Source organism: Mesoplodon densirostris, chromosome 15, assembly GCF_025265405.1.
Source record: "Mesoplodon densirostris isolate mMesDen1 chromosome 15, mMesDen1 primary haplotype, whole genome shotgun sequence".
NCBI lineage: Eukaryota > Metazoa > Chordata > Mammalia > Artiodactyla > Ziphiidae > Mesoplodon > Mesoplodon densirostris.
Genome location: NC_082675.1, coordinates 1,108,765 through 1,123,679, shown reverse-complemented (window position 1 = coordinate 1,123,679; position 14,915 = coordinate 1,108,765). Strand labels below are relative to the sequence as shown.

Below are 14,915 nucleotides of genomic sequence, written 5' to 3'. Positions count from 1 at the left end.
TCTCCATCCTAGTGGTCTTCAAGCCAGTGAGGCCCTCCCTGTCTGGGTCTGAGACTGGGGCCTACCCTTGTGCCAAATGCCGTAAACCCAGAAACGTCTCCTAGTTTCATTCCCTCCTTGCAAGTATCGAGTCCCATGCTGTATCTGCCCACCTTTTCACATTTTTTATATCTCTTTTAGAGTTTATATTTATCTGGAATGTGTTTAGTCCAACACGAAGTACTTGGCCATTACTGGACACAGAACCCTGTATCAATTTCTTTTATTAAAAAAAACAAAACCTTTCTTTGATTACAGACGTAATACATGTTCACTGTAAAACATTTAGAAAATTTAGAAAAGTGCACACACACAAATTATAAATTGATTGTAATCTTGTCCCCAGAGACAACCACTGTTCACATATTGTCTGTTTTTCAAGTCATTCTTTTCTCTTCTCTCTCCTTCCTTCTCTTCCTTCCTCCCCCATCTTTGTTAAATGTAAACAGGCGGTGCTTACTTTCCCTTTTCATTACTCTGAGGCCTTTCCCCATGTGAGGCAAAACCTGCAGCGTGGCTGGTCCTGGCAGCGTAGTGTCCGTTCCTAGGGATGCTGGGGTCAAGAGCCACTCTCACAGGCAGTTTCTTCGTTCAGACATCTGTAACTTTGGCATTTAAAATGCCTCGCTAAGTAGAGTGGATATAATTGAATTATTTTAAAAGTTAGCAACTGTTAAACATCATGCTTAGCCTTCAGTAGCCCTTCAGGGGTAGTGCAGAGGTGTCAAAGGTGTAGGGCGCCCAGAGTCAGCTAGTTTCTGTCTTTGCCAGTAGCTTTTCACTTAAACATTTTAAATAACCTGTATGTATTTCACACAGTTATATATAAAGTAGGGTACTAACTGCAGTACCATTTTGAAGTCAATTAGATAGTTATTAATTGGAGTTTTAGTGCCATTTTCCAGTGGGAAGACAATTTCAGTCTTCTCATCGTTCAGCTTTTGTGATTTTGGCGGGCTCAGTGGAGACAGGCAGTGTGACAGGTCAGGAGGCTAAGCTGTGGTCCTCCGTGAGACTGATGTTTCCTGCGTTAGCTTCTGCCGTCATTGTGTGTGCAAAGCCAGCTCGTTTCTCAAGGACTCTAGATTTGCATTGAACTGAAATTCCATTTAAAACCAGAATGCAAATCCTTTTTTATCCTCCAGAGGTAAGTTAGAACCTTAAATTATGTATTATAATACATTGGGTAGATGACATTTCTCTTCTTAAAAAGAAGGGAAGTCAGTGTTTGGGATAATTATGATAGTGTTAGTTTATATTCATGCTTGTAATGCATTTAAATTATGAAAATCTCAGTTTTTCCTTTTTTTTTTTTCCAGCAGCAAGCCCTTGCAGGGACCCTCGTGGCAGCGGCCGGCAGTGTGATCGAAACGGACCCCTTTAGGAGGCAGCAGGCGGGGCCTCCGGCAGGTACGTCACAGAGCACAGGCCAAAGGGCCCCCGGAGCCAGTCAGCATCTTGGTTTGGGTGTTCCAGTGGGGTGGCCACCTGTTTCTAAAGCGTGGCCCCTAAGGAACTTAGTGTTGGTTAGTTTCTACTTTGAAAGTTAATTTTTCTTTTGGTGGTAATCAGCTAAACGAAATATTTATGTGCATGTTTATGTGTACTGAAGTTAGAAATTTGTCAGTTGAACAGGTATATTCCAGTTTGATTTTCTGTATGCATTTGTAGGCTGTTTAGTCCTCATGACATGATTAAGTGTAAAGCCATCTGCCTTTTCAAATTGTCATTCATTTTTCAAACTGAATTTTTTCTCCAACTTAGGAACTTAATACACATTTTGTGTAAAAGATGCAAACAGTTCAGGAGGGTGTAGTTTAAGTCTGTCTCTGGTTCGGTATTCCTTCCCCATTCCCTAGCCACAGAACTGGCTACGTTTGTTCAGTTTCACAGACAAGCATTGCTACAGGTGTGTCATTCTGAAAAGGTTCAAACGTGACCATATATATATATATATATATATATATATATATATATATATATATACAGTGTTATGTCTTTAATATTAACTGACTAAGCCATCTTTCCCAGTCATGGACCTCATTCTTTTTGATAGCTGCAAAATACTGCACCCACTGCATGGGTGCTTCCTTCTTTATTCATCAGACCCGTGTTAGCATTCATTTGTTAGTATCACCTTTTTTCTCTTATAATCAAAACCTGATTGAACATTTAGTTTCACATTTTTTTCTGTACATGTCTGTCCATGTATCTAAAAGCAGCGCTCCAAGAGTGAAATTGCTAGATCAAAATGTATGCATAGTTAAGTATTAGTGAGGCTAAGTTGCCCTCCAAAAGGGTAGGGTCAGTTTTTGCTCCCATCATCAATTTCTGGTTCTCTCAAATTTTGGCCATTTTATTAAGTATCTTTTAATCTTTGTCGATCCAATGGGTAAAAAGTAAAATCTTTGTTTTGATAATGGATTTCTTTAATTTTGATACGGTTTCAGTTACCTCTTCATGTTTTTAACCATTTGTGAATGTGTCCCTCTGCTCGTTGTTTGTGTTCTTTGCCCATTTTGTCTTTCTGGTTGTTGATCCTTTTCATATGGATTTGTAAGAGCTTTATGAATGTTGCCCGTTATGTATGTTGCAGGTAGTTGTCTCTTAGGTTGACGCTTGTCCTTTGCCTTTTTTTATGATGCTCTTCCTTATATTTACAAATTTTTAACGGAAAGAAATTATATTTATCAACCTTATCTTTTATGGCTTCTGCATTTTGGTTCATGCATAGAAAGGCCTCTCTGTTCAAAGATGATAAAAACACTTACACATGTTTTTTCTACTACTTTTGTGGTTTCATTTTTACATCAAACTGCACCTTTTCTGAAAATTATTCTAGAGCAGTCTAAGAGACCTCGACTCGAAGTGGGTCACCAAGGGGTAGTTTTCCAGCACCCAGGGGTGAATACAGGAGTTCCTCTCCAGCAGTTAATGCCGACAGTTCAAGGTAAGACCCAGCGCCAGAACCAGCTCTCTTAGCTCAGAAAGAGGGAGTGCAGAGAGGGCTTAAGGAAGCAGCGGCAGACTGAAGCCTGCGCAGTCCAGGTAGCATATCTGAGGCGGTTTCTGCCATTGGGACGTCCCTCGGAGTCCCTCTTCACACAGTATGAAGAAAGCACCGGAGACCAGCTCTTGTCCCTTTAGCGGAGCCGCACGTCCCACTGTCCTCAGCTTCTCTCCGGTTCTCCCTCCTGTGTGTTTCCTGACTCGCTGCTGTGGTAGGGACCCTGCGGTTACCCCGTGCCTGCTCTGCTTCATGCTAACTCGCGAAGGCCGAGGCCTTGCTTTCCTTTGTCGTGTGCTCCCGTATCACGTTAGGCCTGACGCACAGAGGTCTCCCGCCAGGTAACCCTCCCGTTTGAGTGTGTGTGCTGCGAGTGCAGGGTCTGAGGCGGCAACGGCCGGCGGGGTCTGAGCCCCGGAGTCAGGGCCGCCGGGTCTGCCCTCTGTTGCAGGGGGAATGCCACCCGCGCCGCAGGCCGCTCAGCTCGCCGGCCAGAAGCAGAGCCAGCCGCGCTACGACCCCTCCACGGGGCCCCCCGTGCAGAACGCCGCCAGCCTGCATACGCCGCCGCCGCAGCTGCCCGCCAGGCTGCCCCCGGCCGGCCTCCCCGCCGCGCCCCTGCCGCCGGCGCTGCAGTTCCCCCCGCAGCCGCAGACGGCGGAGCCTCAGACCCCGCTCCCGGTGCCGGTGAAGACGCAGCCGCCAAACGCCCCCGCCCCGGCGCCCCCGCCCGGCCCGCTCCCCGCGGCCCTCCACGTCCCGGTGCCCGCGCAGGCGCAGATGCAGGCCCCTCCGCTCCCGTCCCAGCCGCAGGTACTCCGGGCCCCTGCCGTGCCCCGAGCTAGAGGCGGAAGGAGACAGGCTGTGTGCTGGACGGCACGGTGCCCAGCGGGGTCACTCCCTCTCTCCCAGCGCCTCGCTCTCCGCCGTGCTGCAGTCGGTCCGTTCAGTAGCTGCAAAGTAAATTTACTGTGCGGTCGTAGTTCTTGTTATTAAAGCGTCAGAAAACGACACGATTCCAACCGCTGCTCTCGGCACAGGGAGCCCCGTGCAGGGCACGGTGGCCCTGGTCCCACCTGCTGTGCCCGTAACGCGGGGTCATGGGCGCGAGGGCCTGGGGGCGCTGGGGCTCCCGCAGCTCCTGGCCGCCCGCTGGGCTCTGTCCACGGCGCCCCCCCGACGCTCCACTCGACGAGCGTGGGTGAGGCTGCTGTCCAGGCTGGATACGCGTTTCCAGGTTCTTAGGGCCCCTCCTCGTCCACGAATTACCCTCCCCCAGACGTCTTTTTGAAACGTGTACAGTAGACCACGTGGGGCCCCTGAGGAGCAGTGCGTTTGTGAAGCACGGGTCTGGGGCACCAAAGGGGCCAGAGGCAGTGTTCTCAGAGGCTTGTCTCAGCAGCGTGTGGTCAGCCGCTCAGGAAAACCCCTCCTTCCTCTCCCCTCTCCCTCGTTAACAAGGAGATTTCCTAGCTGGGCTTGGAGTTCGAGTTCTTCTGGTGATGGTAGAGGTTTGCTCTCATGTAGGGATGCTGCCTTTCACTCCCCGCCTGCCAGGTGTGAGGCGTGGTGACGGGCGCCTCTGGGCCGTTACTTGCTCTCCTCTGCCTGGCACCCCTCTGTGGTAGAATCTTTATCACGCCCGTTAGCTATGAAAAGACCAAGGCCAGAGAGGCCAGATAACTTGGCAAGGTTGGTCAGCCAGTGCTGGAGGGGCTGTGACTGGCCCCCTGGGTTGATTCTGGAGCCTTTTGTGCACCTTGGGAAGGAGCACCCCCTTCCCCCGCCAGGGCGCTGAGCTTCTTGGGCCTTCGCAGGCTTGAGGTTTCCGTGCATGTGAGGCGCTCTGTTCTGAATACTGTCACTGAGCCTGGTGCCGACCTCACGCAGCACTGACGTTTTTCTTGGGTTTATTTCCCAACCTTATTGTTGGCAGTGTGATCTGTGCAATGTGATTTTAGAGAAGCTCCTTACAGAAGCCGTGGAATTCCGTTCCTTCCAGAAGCTGTGGAATTCTGTTCCTTCCAGTTTGGGCGGGGCCGGCAGACTTCTTCTGTAAAGGGCCACAGAGAGGGAGCGTAACGGTATTTCAGGCTTTGCAGGTGTGTGCTTCCTGTTGAGTCGCTCAGCTCCGCCGCTGAAGGTGAGAGCAGTGCCAGGGCCCACAGATGAGCGACCGTGGCCTGTGGAACTCTCCCAGAGTGTGTGGCCGGCCACAGTTTACCGACCGCTGAGGTGGAGGAAATCTCCTTAGAGGTGGGCGGAGAAGCTGTGCGCCGTGAGGGGCCCGGCCTTGGCCGCGGTGTCTGGTCCGCACCGCGGGTTATAAACGTGCCGCGTGCGCGTCGCTCTGTCCTCAGGCCTCCTGGCATGGCAGGGCCTTGCCTTCCCTGCTCTCTGTCCCCCCACTTCCTCCCGGCCGGAATTCCCGTGTGAATCTAAACTCACCTTCGGCCCGGGGAAGGCTGGGCGGAGGGGCGCCTCAGTTTTACAAGCTTGGCTCTCGGGACGGCACAGAGGAGGGTTTCCAACCTTCAGCTTGCCCACCACAAGAGGGCCGCGTGGAATTTGTCTTTGTCCTTCAGAGAGCAGGTGCACGGTGAGCATTTTGGTACTTCTCAGTTAAGAAGTTTCTACAATTAAAAATTCTAAAAAATTACTTGAAAAAGCTGGAAAAAGCAAAAAAAAAAACCCCAAAAAACCCGACATAAGACCATATGTGAAGGCACCGTTTACAGGGAGCTCTGATGTGGCTTTGTGGACTAGCAGGGCTTCTTCTCTTCTGTAGACACGGTTAGTCTGCGTGGCCCTGTGGTCCGCAGCGGGCCCTCTGGTCGGTCTGCGCTGCTGGGGAGAGGGAGGGGCGTTGCACAGGGGCCTCCAGCCGGCCTGTGGGTTCCGGGCACGGCGCTGAGCCCTGTTTCCCCTGCCAGACGGTGGCGCCGCCCAGACCGCCCGTGGACCCCGCCCAGACCTGCCCGCGGCCGCTGCCCTCCGCCTCCTCTGCCTCGACCGTTGCCCCCGCCAGTGGCTCAGGCCCGGGGCCTTCGCCTGCCCGGGCCTCCCCGGTGAACAGACCCTCCCCGGCAGCCAAGTCGCTGTCTCCGGTCATCGCCCGCTCCCCGGGGGCAGCCGTGTCGGCGCCCCCGAAACCACAGAGCCCCGCTCAGAATGCCGCCGCGCCCCACGACGGTTCTCAGGACAAGCTGGCAGAACAGATAGCGCTGGTAAGTGCGCCTAAAGGGCTCTTGAAGGTGCTCAGGAAGGACGCACCGTACATGCCAGCCTGCGGCGCGCGTGCGCTCTCGCTTTCTAAGGGGCAGTAGTGTAAGGCGGAGCACCTGACAGTAAAGGTCTGTGAGCCGGAGAAACCAAGACTAAAACCGCGTGGTTGGCCCCGTCCTGCTGGAGGGGCAGCTAGACTGGTGTGGAGAAGGTCTTTTCTGTGCTGGTGTCAGCAGTCGGGGGGAGGCGGGCGTGGGGTGCAGGCTGAGAGCTCACCAGGCCAGTGCAGCCCCCGGCCTGCACCTAGTGAGCGCTTGCTGTTTGTTGGGCGACTGAGCAGTTATTTGTAAGTGCTCCGCTGTGAGCACTGGTCTGGGAGCTCTGTCCCGGGTTTCCAGGATGGGGCTCCTGGGGGTCGCACGCCTTTGCCTCTGCCTTCTCGTAGAGCCTTGTTCAGCAACTCTTCTTTGTTGCTGAGACTTCCACGTAGCAGGGTCGCACTGACTGGGGTGTGCATCGGTGGCTTGCACTTAAACTGTGCTGGACATCTTGCACCCCTGTGCTCCTTGCAGGAGAACCAGATCCATCAGCGGATAGCAGATTTAAGGAAAGAAGGCCTGTGGTCCCTCAGACGGCTGCCCAAGCTGCAGGAGGCCCCGCGGTCCAAGTCGCACTGGGACTACCTGCTGGAGGAGATGCAGTGGATGGCCACAGACTTCGCCCAGGAGAGGAGGTGGAAGGTGGCTGCTGCCAAGAAGGTGAGTTTGAGACACAGGCCACCGCGGTGCCCAGGGGTCATCAAGCAGCGCCAGGGGCTTAAAGTGTGTGGACGGAGGTCTCCCAGCCCCACTTTCTAAACGGTTCCTTTTTCTTCTTAAATATTTATTTATTTGGTTGTGTTGGCTCTCTAGTTGTGGCACACAGGCTCCAGAGCGCATGGGCTCTATAGTTGGCGGTGCCTGGGCTCTCTTCGTTGAGGTGCGCGGGCTTAGCTTCCCCACGGCGTGTGGGATCTTAGTTCCCCGACCGGGGATCGAACCTGCGTCCCCTGCACTGGAAGGCGGATTCTTAAGAACTGGACCGCCAGGGAGGTCCCTCTAAAGGGTTTCTTGACTTACGATGTAGCTGAAGAATGTTCTGCTGCCGTTTAGGAAGTAACTGCTGCGTTGCTTCACTTCTGAGGGCTGTCCCCAGTGCTCTGGCGTGGACTGCTGGGAGCAGACACGGCCCTCCTGCTGCAGTTCTGTCCTGGGATTTGGGTTCTTCTTCTGGCCAGTTTTGCCTGGCAGTTGGCGTGAGGGTGCCTGCAGCCCCCCACATCCAGGCTGAGAGTAGGAAGGCGGAAGAGGCCAGGTGGCTGGCCAGAAGCTCAGGCACTGGTCCCGGCCTTCTGGCTGCCCGCAGCCTGCCTGCTCTGTGCTGCCTGGTCTTCCAGTCCAGCTTCTCTCCAGTTCTGGCTCAGAATGTATTTCCTTCTCTCTGCTCCCAAAGTAGGCATCCAGCCCGGGGTAGGACCTCTAGAAGATGCTACTGCTAAAGCTGGCAGTGTGGAAAGTGACAGATTTCTAGGGCTCTTGGGTCCCAGAGTGTAGAGCAGCTGTCCTTGAGTACGTGTACATAGCTCCAGGCCCAGCTGCTTCTCCCTCCATCGCTGTGTGTCTTTATTCCTCGGGACCTGGATGCTGCCTTCACATTTCCTATACTCTCAGGACTGGGGATTGATCCTGTGTGCCTTGCCTGTCCACCTCCCTCCTCTGAATTCTCCCCCTTGCTTTCCCCACGTAGTTTTGGTAGAGAGAAGCCGAGACCAAGGGGGTAACAGCAGAGTCTGAGTGTAAAGGGTCTTTAATCAGATTCATGTGTATTTAAGAAAAAAACAAGATCGCTTCTTAAACACTTCCTTTTTCACAAAAGTTGATGGTCCTGAGCATGTGGGCGCAGGGCTGGACAGGGCAGTGGCCGGCGGCGAGGGGCAGGGGTGGACGCCGGGCAGCGGGGCTGAGAGGCAGCTGAGCCGGGGGCCGCGGCTGTGCGCTGTGCTGCCCCTCCTCGCGCCGTCCCTCCACCCCCGGGAGCAGGCGGCTTCTTGCGAGGGGTGCGCGCTGACCCGGGCAAGGCCCTGGGAGTCCTGTGCTGGGCGGCTGCCTCGGGGTCATCGCAGAGCTGAGGGGCTGGCAGCTCCGCTGCACTCGGGGCTCAGGGTGTGTCCCTTTCTGAGTTACTTCTCTGCACCTTTTGGAGGTACAGCTGGTGAGGATGTAAAGAGTAGAAATTCTGGAAAGCGGTTTGGCAGTTTAAAGCAAAAGCCTTAAAAAAATGTGAATTATCCCAACCCAACTTTTTTCATACCTAGGAGTTAAATTTTGCTGCATTCACGCAGTGGAAATGATACGCATTAAAAATGATTTTGATCTGTGTTGATTGATGGAAAGATGTTACTCATATATTAAAGGGGGAAAGGAAGATTGTAGCACAGTGTGATATTCCATTTTGGAGAAAAATATGTGTATTTGGTAAAATAACACTCGTAGGAAAGTCAAGCAGACCGACCGTTCATTGGTGGTGGTTTTCACTGGAATCAGCATTTCTCCCATGCGCCTTTAGAGCAGGTGAGGGTGTGTCTCTCTGTGGATTATATGTAGTTACGGGCTGAGAAGATTTTAAAGAAGCGTTATGTATCTTTTTTCTGATAGCATGACACAGCGCACAACATAAAATTCTTGGACTTTGATTTACTAGCTTGTCAGAACTGTAGTGCGTCATCACGAAGAGAAGCAGCTTCGGGAGGAACGGGGAAGGAGAGAAGAACAGAACCGATTGAGACGGATAGCTGCGTCAACTGCTAGAGAAATAGAGTATTTTTGGTCAAATATTGAACAGGTAAATTCTGACATTTTGATGGGCTCCTGGGAGCATAGACTGTGTCGGGGTTGGTGAGGCTGCCTTCTGAGCCCCGCCTGCCTGTGCGATGGGGAAATCCCACAGGTAGAGCCTGCGGTGTCGTTCGGAAAGGCGGGTGCCCGCACCTCCTGGGCGCCTCTGGGCTGTTGGCTCATCAGGAGACCCGGTTCTGCCTCTGTGTTTCTCTTTGTGCATCGCAATCCCCATCAGCCGTGGCCCGCGCGCTCTGTGGCGTCTGGGAGCCTTCCTGAGGGCCCTTCAGGTAGTTCTGCTTAGGGTCGGCGCAGGTCACTAGAGGCTGCTTGGGTCCAGAGAGGCTTGCTCCGCCTCTCGCTTCCTTTTCGTACAAAGTCTCTTCTCACCGTCTGACCGACTTGGGGCAGGATGCAGCTGACACAAACTAATGAAAGAGAACCACACTGAACATGTCTCTTCGAACAGCACGGGGGGTTAAGGCCGCTGCACACAGCTCGCCATCCGCCCTCTGCATCTGCGGTTGCATGGCTGCGGGTGTCGCTAGCCGCAGACCATGCAGCTCTGTAGGATTTACTACCGGAAAAAATCTGAGTACCAGTGGACCTGCACAGTTCACATCCACGTTGTCCAAGGGTCAGCTCTTAACCTGAAATGGGGTTGGGACAGCTGTGCTTTTGGTCTACATGTGTGAGTTTTAATGTTTTCATATATAGAACTTTTATAATATGCATTCTTAGTAACATGCTTATTTATTTAACTCTTTGCATTTAGGTTGTGGAAATAAAACTACAAGTAGAATTAGAAGAAAAAAGGAAAAAGGCTTTAAATTTCCAGAAAGTTTCCCGGAAAGGTATGATTACTTTTTAAAAAGCCTTCCCCTTTTGCGGGCTGTGTTTGCTCAATTCTCTGCTCACCATCGCCTTGTGACATCGTGGCTTCCCGCAGAGCCTCCCCAGCGAGGCCGTTTACTCAGCAGCCTGGTCCTGGCATTTCAGCTCTTCTGAGATTCGCTAGTATGAGTCAGTAAGCCCCAGGGTGACCACCTTTGGGGGGCTCTCAGGACCGAGGTTCTGAGCCTGTGCCCTGTGTCCCCGGAGAGTGAGGTGAACTCCCCAGGCTTTGCCCCCCACCCCGCCGCGGTCCCCGTGTCTAGGCGTCGTGCTGCTCCCGCGGTGCTCAGCAGTAGCTACCCCGTCACTGGAACCTGGGGAGGGGGCCGGGAGGATTCCTCTATTTTACTGATGAGGAAACTGAGGTGAAGGAGGTGGTCCCTGTTGAAAGTCACGGAGCTCTAAGATTATGCAAGTCATGAGTGAGAAGCTTTGCCAGGTTGGAGACTCTAGGTTCCTGCTGAAGCCGAGAGTGGGCGTGGCGGTGTGGCTGTGCCGCCCTGCGTCGCAGAGGGGAGGTGGGACCCGCCTTGCTGTCCTCTCCTCTCCTCGGGGGGCGGGCAGAGGTGCCCATGGTCGTGTGAGGAGCGTCACCTCCTCCGCTGCCTCAGTGAAAGCGAGTCAACGTTACCTGTCTCTTTAGGTAAAGAGTCGAGACCTACAGGGCTTGATGCGTTACGGGAAAACTTTGTGGTGAGTTCGGGACTGTTGCGTCGCTGTGTGAGGGGGTGTCTGTCTGCAGGAAGGCGTAGGCCTGAACAGCGTTCTCTCTCACTGGAGAGCAGTGCCCCCTGGGCCTACAGCTGGTTCTTTCCAGCTTCAGGCTCACCTGGGTGTTACCTTGGTGGTTTGGGAAGAGCAGGAGTGGGTCTCGTCCTGCTTCCCCGCAGCCTCCTGCCCGCCGTGCGGCGTCTGTCTGCCGTGGACACCCCTGGCTCGGGCCCTCCCAGGTCCTCCCGGGTGCATGTTGAGTAGACAGTTCTGCTTTGGGTTCTCATTCTGTGTTTTCAGATCTCACGCTTACGATTTGTGTTCTGTGTCACAGGATTCAGGGATACCTGGAAGAAAAAGAAAAGCAAGCACATCTTTAACCGATGATGAAGGTCTGTCCCCCTGGTGCCTTGGCTGTCTGCAGGGCGCTCTGAAAGCGCAGCTGGAGAGCTCGCTCGGTGCTGCCAGGGCATCGAGGACCGCCTGGACTGGAAGAGTCCGGTGGCTCAGTGGCTTACGCTCTTGGGGGCCGGGGGCCTTGGTGGGTAGTGGGGTTTTGCAGTGGAGAGACGAGGCGTTGGATTGTGGAGGAGGGACGGTGTCGGACCGGGTGCGTGCGTGCGTGCGTGTGCTTTTTGTCGGTAGGGAGGAGAGGCGGTGCGTGTCGGGGGCAGGAGTCAGCGGGAGGGAAGGCGTGCCATGGTGAGGGCTCAGCTCAGATGGAGAGGCGACCCGAGGGCGGGTGGGGCTCTGCCGTGGGTGCTGGTGGACTCTTAGCCACCAGGAGCCGGCTGTGGGGTTGCAGGGCTGAAGCTGCCGGACAGGAGCTGAGCTCGGGGAACCCTCAGCTGGGCAGGGGCTGGGGCCTCTGAAATGGGCCATGACGGATTCATAGTGACACCGAACAGCATGCTTGTGGGTCTCTCTGTAGTGGGCTCTGCAGGTGGACAGGAAGTTCCACATCGCTCCCTGTTTTGGCCCGAGTAGGTCTGTCATATGATGAAAACCGACCTCTATCTCACACTGTGAAATGAAAGAGAAAGTATAAAGTATGGTCCCTGGTTTTTTGCTTACTTAATAAACTATCACTTCCAGATTTAACCTGAGAAATTAGGACTTAATTTTCACTTCTCTAATGGCTGTGCATGACAGTTTTGGAGCCTTGTAGCGTTTCATGAGTAATTGCAGGGAAGATGCCGTGGGATCTCTCTCGCTGACATTTGATGGTGGCCGTTCCAGTGGAAGACGAGGAGGAGACGATCGCAGAGGAAGAGGCACTGGAGGGGGCTGCGGACCACCAGGCGGAGCTGTTGGAGTTAGCCAGAGAAGGTGAGCTCCGAGCGGCTTCCTACGATTAAACATTTATTAAAACACACACGGAAGGTATAAAAACCGCAGTAGGTTGCGTGCGGTGTAAGCAGCCACGCCGCCCAGTGTAGGAGAGAGCGCCATTCTGCCTCTGCCCTCGTCCCAGGGGTGACTGCGGCCTGGATCTTGCATTTATCATTCCTTCCACTCAGTTTCCCCCTCCCCCTGCGTGGATCCTGAACGTACCGCTTTGTTTGGGTCTTGGAGCTTGGTATGAATGGAATCACTCTGGAGGCTCACCCGCTGGCCTTCCTCAGTTCCGTTCCCGAGTTTCGTCCCCGTGGAGGTGTGTTGTTACAGAATCAGTGCCCACGGCTGAATGGTGGTCTGTGTGTGCACGTGTCACGGGTTAGCAGTTGTGCTGTTGGTGGGCAGTTTGGGGGTTTCCCTGCGTTCGTCCTCACAGGCAGCGCTGCCTGCAGCACTCTCGTGTGTCCTGTGCACACGTGCTCGAGCGTCTGTGCTCAGAGCAGGGGGCCGGCTTGCGGGGCATGCGCACATGAGGTGGCGCCCCACCGTGGTTGGAGTGCTGGGCCGGGCCCCGCGTCCCAGGAACGCCTGGTGGTGTCTGCCTGTGCTGGGGGACCGTGACCCACGAGGTGCAGCGTCTTCTCACAGCTGTCCTCGCCCACTTGGTTTTGGGTTTTCTTTTCTGTACTGACTCTGGGTGTCCTTCCTGTGTTTTGGACACGTTTCCTTGTCAGTGACGTGTGTCCTAGTGACCTTTTTCCAGTCTGGGGTGGGTCTTCCCTCTCTTTATGGTGCCTTTTGAGGAACAGGTGTTCTTAATTTTAGTGTAGTTGAGTTTGTCCGTGTTGTTTAAAAGAAATTTTTTTAACCTCAGGATCAAAAGGATGTCTTTGTGCATTGTCTAAAAATTTTTGTTTTACGCTCGTACCAATGTTTGTAATCCACCAAGAATCACTTTTGTCTCTAGTGCAGTTTCTTTTTTTTTCCCCAAACGGCTAACTACCTCTCCCCGTGCCATCTGGAAAGGCCATCCTTCCTCAGTGATGCTCAGTGCCAGCTCACGTGTTAGTCACGTTTTCCTGATACGCACGGCTCTTTCTGGGACCTTCATTGTTTTACTGGTCAGTTAGTACCAGTACCACACTCCCTTGATTACTCTAGCTTTATAATAATTCTTGAGGCCTAGCTAGGTCAGTCCTTCTGCCTTATTCTTTTTTAGGAGAGTTTTGACTAATTTGCGTCTGTTTCAGATACAGCTCAGAATCAGTTTATCAAATTTCAGAGAAAAACTGGTTGGGGATTTTGATTCGAATGTGGTTGAATTAGTGGGTGTTTGGTGAGAATTGCATCTCTATGAAGAGCTTTTCCAACCTATGATCAAAGTAGCCTCTCCGTTTACTTAGATCTCCTTAAATAGCTTCCGCTAACATTTTATGGTTGCATATTTTTATTAGATTTATTTCTAGGTGCATTATATTTTTTGAAGTTGTAATCAGTGGTATTTTTTTAAGATGACGTTTTAATTTGTTGCTGGTCTGTAGAAATGCAGTTGATTTTTATTTACTGATCTTAAATCCAGCAGCTCTGCTAAATTCTCACATTACTTGTGTGTATACAACCTCTTCATCTCTGAAGAATAACAGTTTTTTCTTTATAATCCTGGTCCTTCTATTACCGTTCCTTGCAATAAAGTGTAGAAATAGAGGCGCTGATGGTGGGCACCTTTGGCTTGTTCTTTTTTTTTTGGATGCACCACACAGCTTGTGGGATCTTTCGTTCCCCGACCAGGGATTGCACCCGGGCCCTCAGCAGTGAAAGCATGGAGTCCTAACTACCGGACCGCCAGGGAATTTCCCGGCCTTTGGCTTGTTCTTGATTTGAGAGGGACATTTTCACCCGGAAGGGCAGTCGCTAGTGGTGGTTGGTCGTGACTGCTTGTTCCGTTTCATCTCTTCTCTTAGCCTTTGAGCTACACCTTGTCTCGCATTCTTGCTGCAGGCCTTTCTGATCCTTGGGTGCATCCCTGACGTGTAGAATCCGTGTTACCTTGGAGCCTCGGCTACTCTTCCCCTTCCTGTAGGGCAGGAGTTGGGAGCAGCCCGGCCGGGTGCTTCTGGCTCAGGGCTCATGGAGATGCGGCCGTCTGCAGGCCCAGCCTCCAGTCACCCCAGCTGGCCCCCTCGCTGGCCGGGTGGTTGGTTGTTGTCAGGCGAGCCCAGTCCCCCTGCACAGGGGCTTCTCCGGGCGGCTGTTCGAGCGTCCTCAGGACGGGGTGGTGCGGTGGCTGTGTCCCCACAGCAGGCGGTCACCCTGGTTAGCCCTGGCCACGCGGGGGAACTGACCAGGCTGTGACCGCGGGGAGCCGTGTCACCAGGGGCACATCTTCGTCCGTTCACTGGGGCGCCTCTTCCTGGTCGGGTCCCCTCTCGTGCCCCTCGTGAACCTTTCAGCACTTTCTTTATGTAGATGTTGTGAATTTTTTAAAACCTTAATTCTAAATATTTAAATACTTTCTATCTAAAGAAGTACAGAAATATTTTCTGTCTAAATAGAATCTTCTTTCCCATTATATCTTCAAACTAGTTTATATGTGTGAAGGCTGTTGATTCCTGTGAGTTAAATTTGTTCCAAGACACCTTACTGAATTATCTTATTATTGAGGTGGTTTTTCAGTTGTTTCTGCTGCTTTTTTTTCCTACTTTGATAGCCATTATATGATGTATATGTACATTTCCCTGCATTGTGTTATGAAAACATGCAGACAAACAGAAAAGTTGAAGAACCTTATTACAAACACCCATACACCCGCCACCTCCCTTCCACAATTG

The 14,915-nt window shown here is 52.7% G+C and overlaps 1 protein-coding gene across 10 annotated transcripts in view; it reads left to right on the top strand.

Annotated features, from left to right (window-relative positions):
- Positions 1-14,915, top strand: part of EP400 (E1A binding protein p400) — a 114,566-nt gene that overhangs the window by 33,521 nt on the left and 66,130 nt on the right. For 6 of the 10 annotated variants that reach the window (XM_060118580.1, XM_060118579.1, XM_060118576.1 and 3 more), the window contains 10 exons: positions 1,359-1,449; positions 2,882-2,989; positions 3,498-3,859; positions 5,980-6,273; positions 6,844-7,029; positions 9,011-9,151; positions 9,920-9,998; positions 10,682-10,731; positions 11,084-11,141; positions 11,989-12,078. In XM_060118580.1, coding sequence (XP_059974563.1) covers positions 1,359-1,449; positions 2,882-2,989; positions 3,498-3,859; positions 5,980-6,273; positions 6,844-7,029; positions 9,011-9,151; positions 9,920-9,998; positions 10,682-10,731; positions 11,084-11,141; positions 11,989-12,078 — 1,459 coding nt within the window. The remainder of the gene's footprint in view (positions 1-1,358; positions 1,450-2,881; positions 2,990-3,497; positions 3,860-5,979; positions 6,274-6,843; positions 7,030-9,010; positions 9,152-9,919; positions 9,999-10,681; positions 10,732-11,083; positions 11,142-11,988; positions 12,079-14,915) is intronic. The other 4 variants (XM_060118582.1, XM_060118581.1, XM_060118577.1 and 1 more) reach the window with 2 other exon arrangements.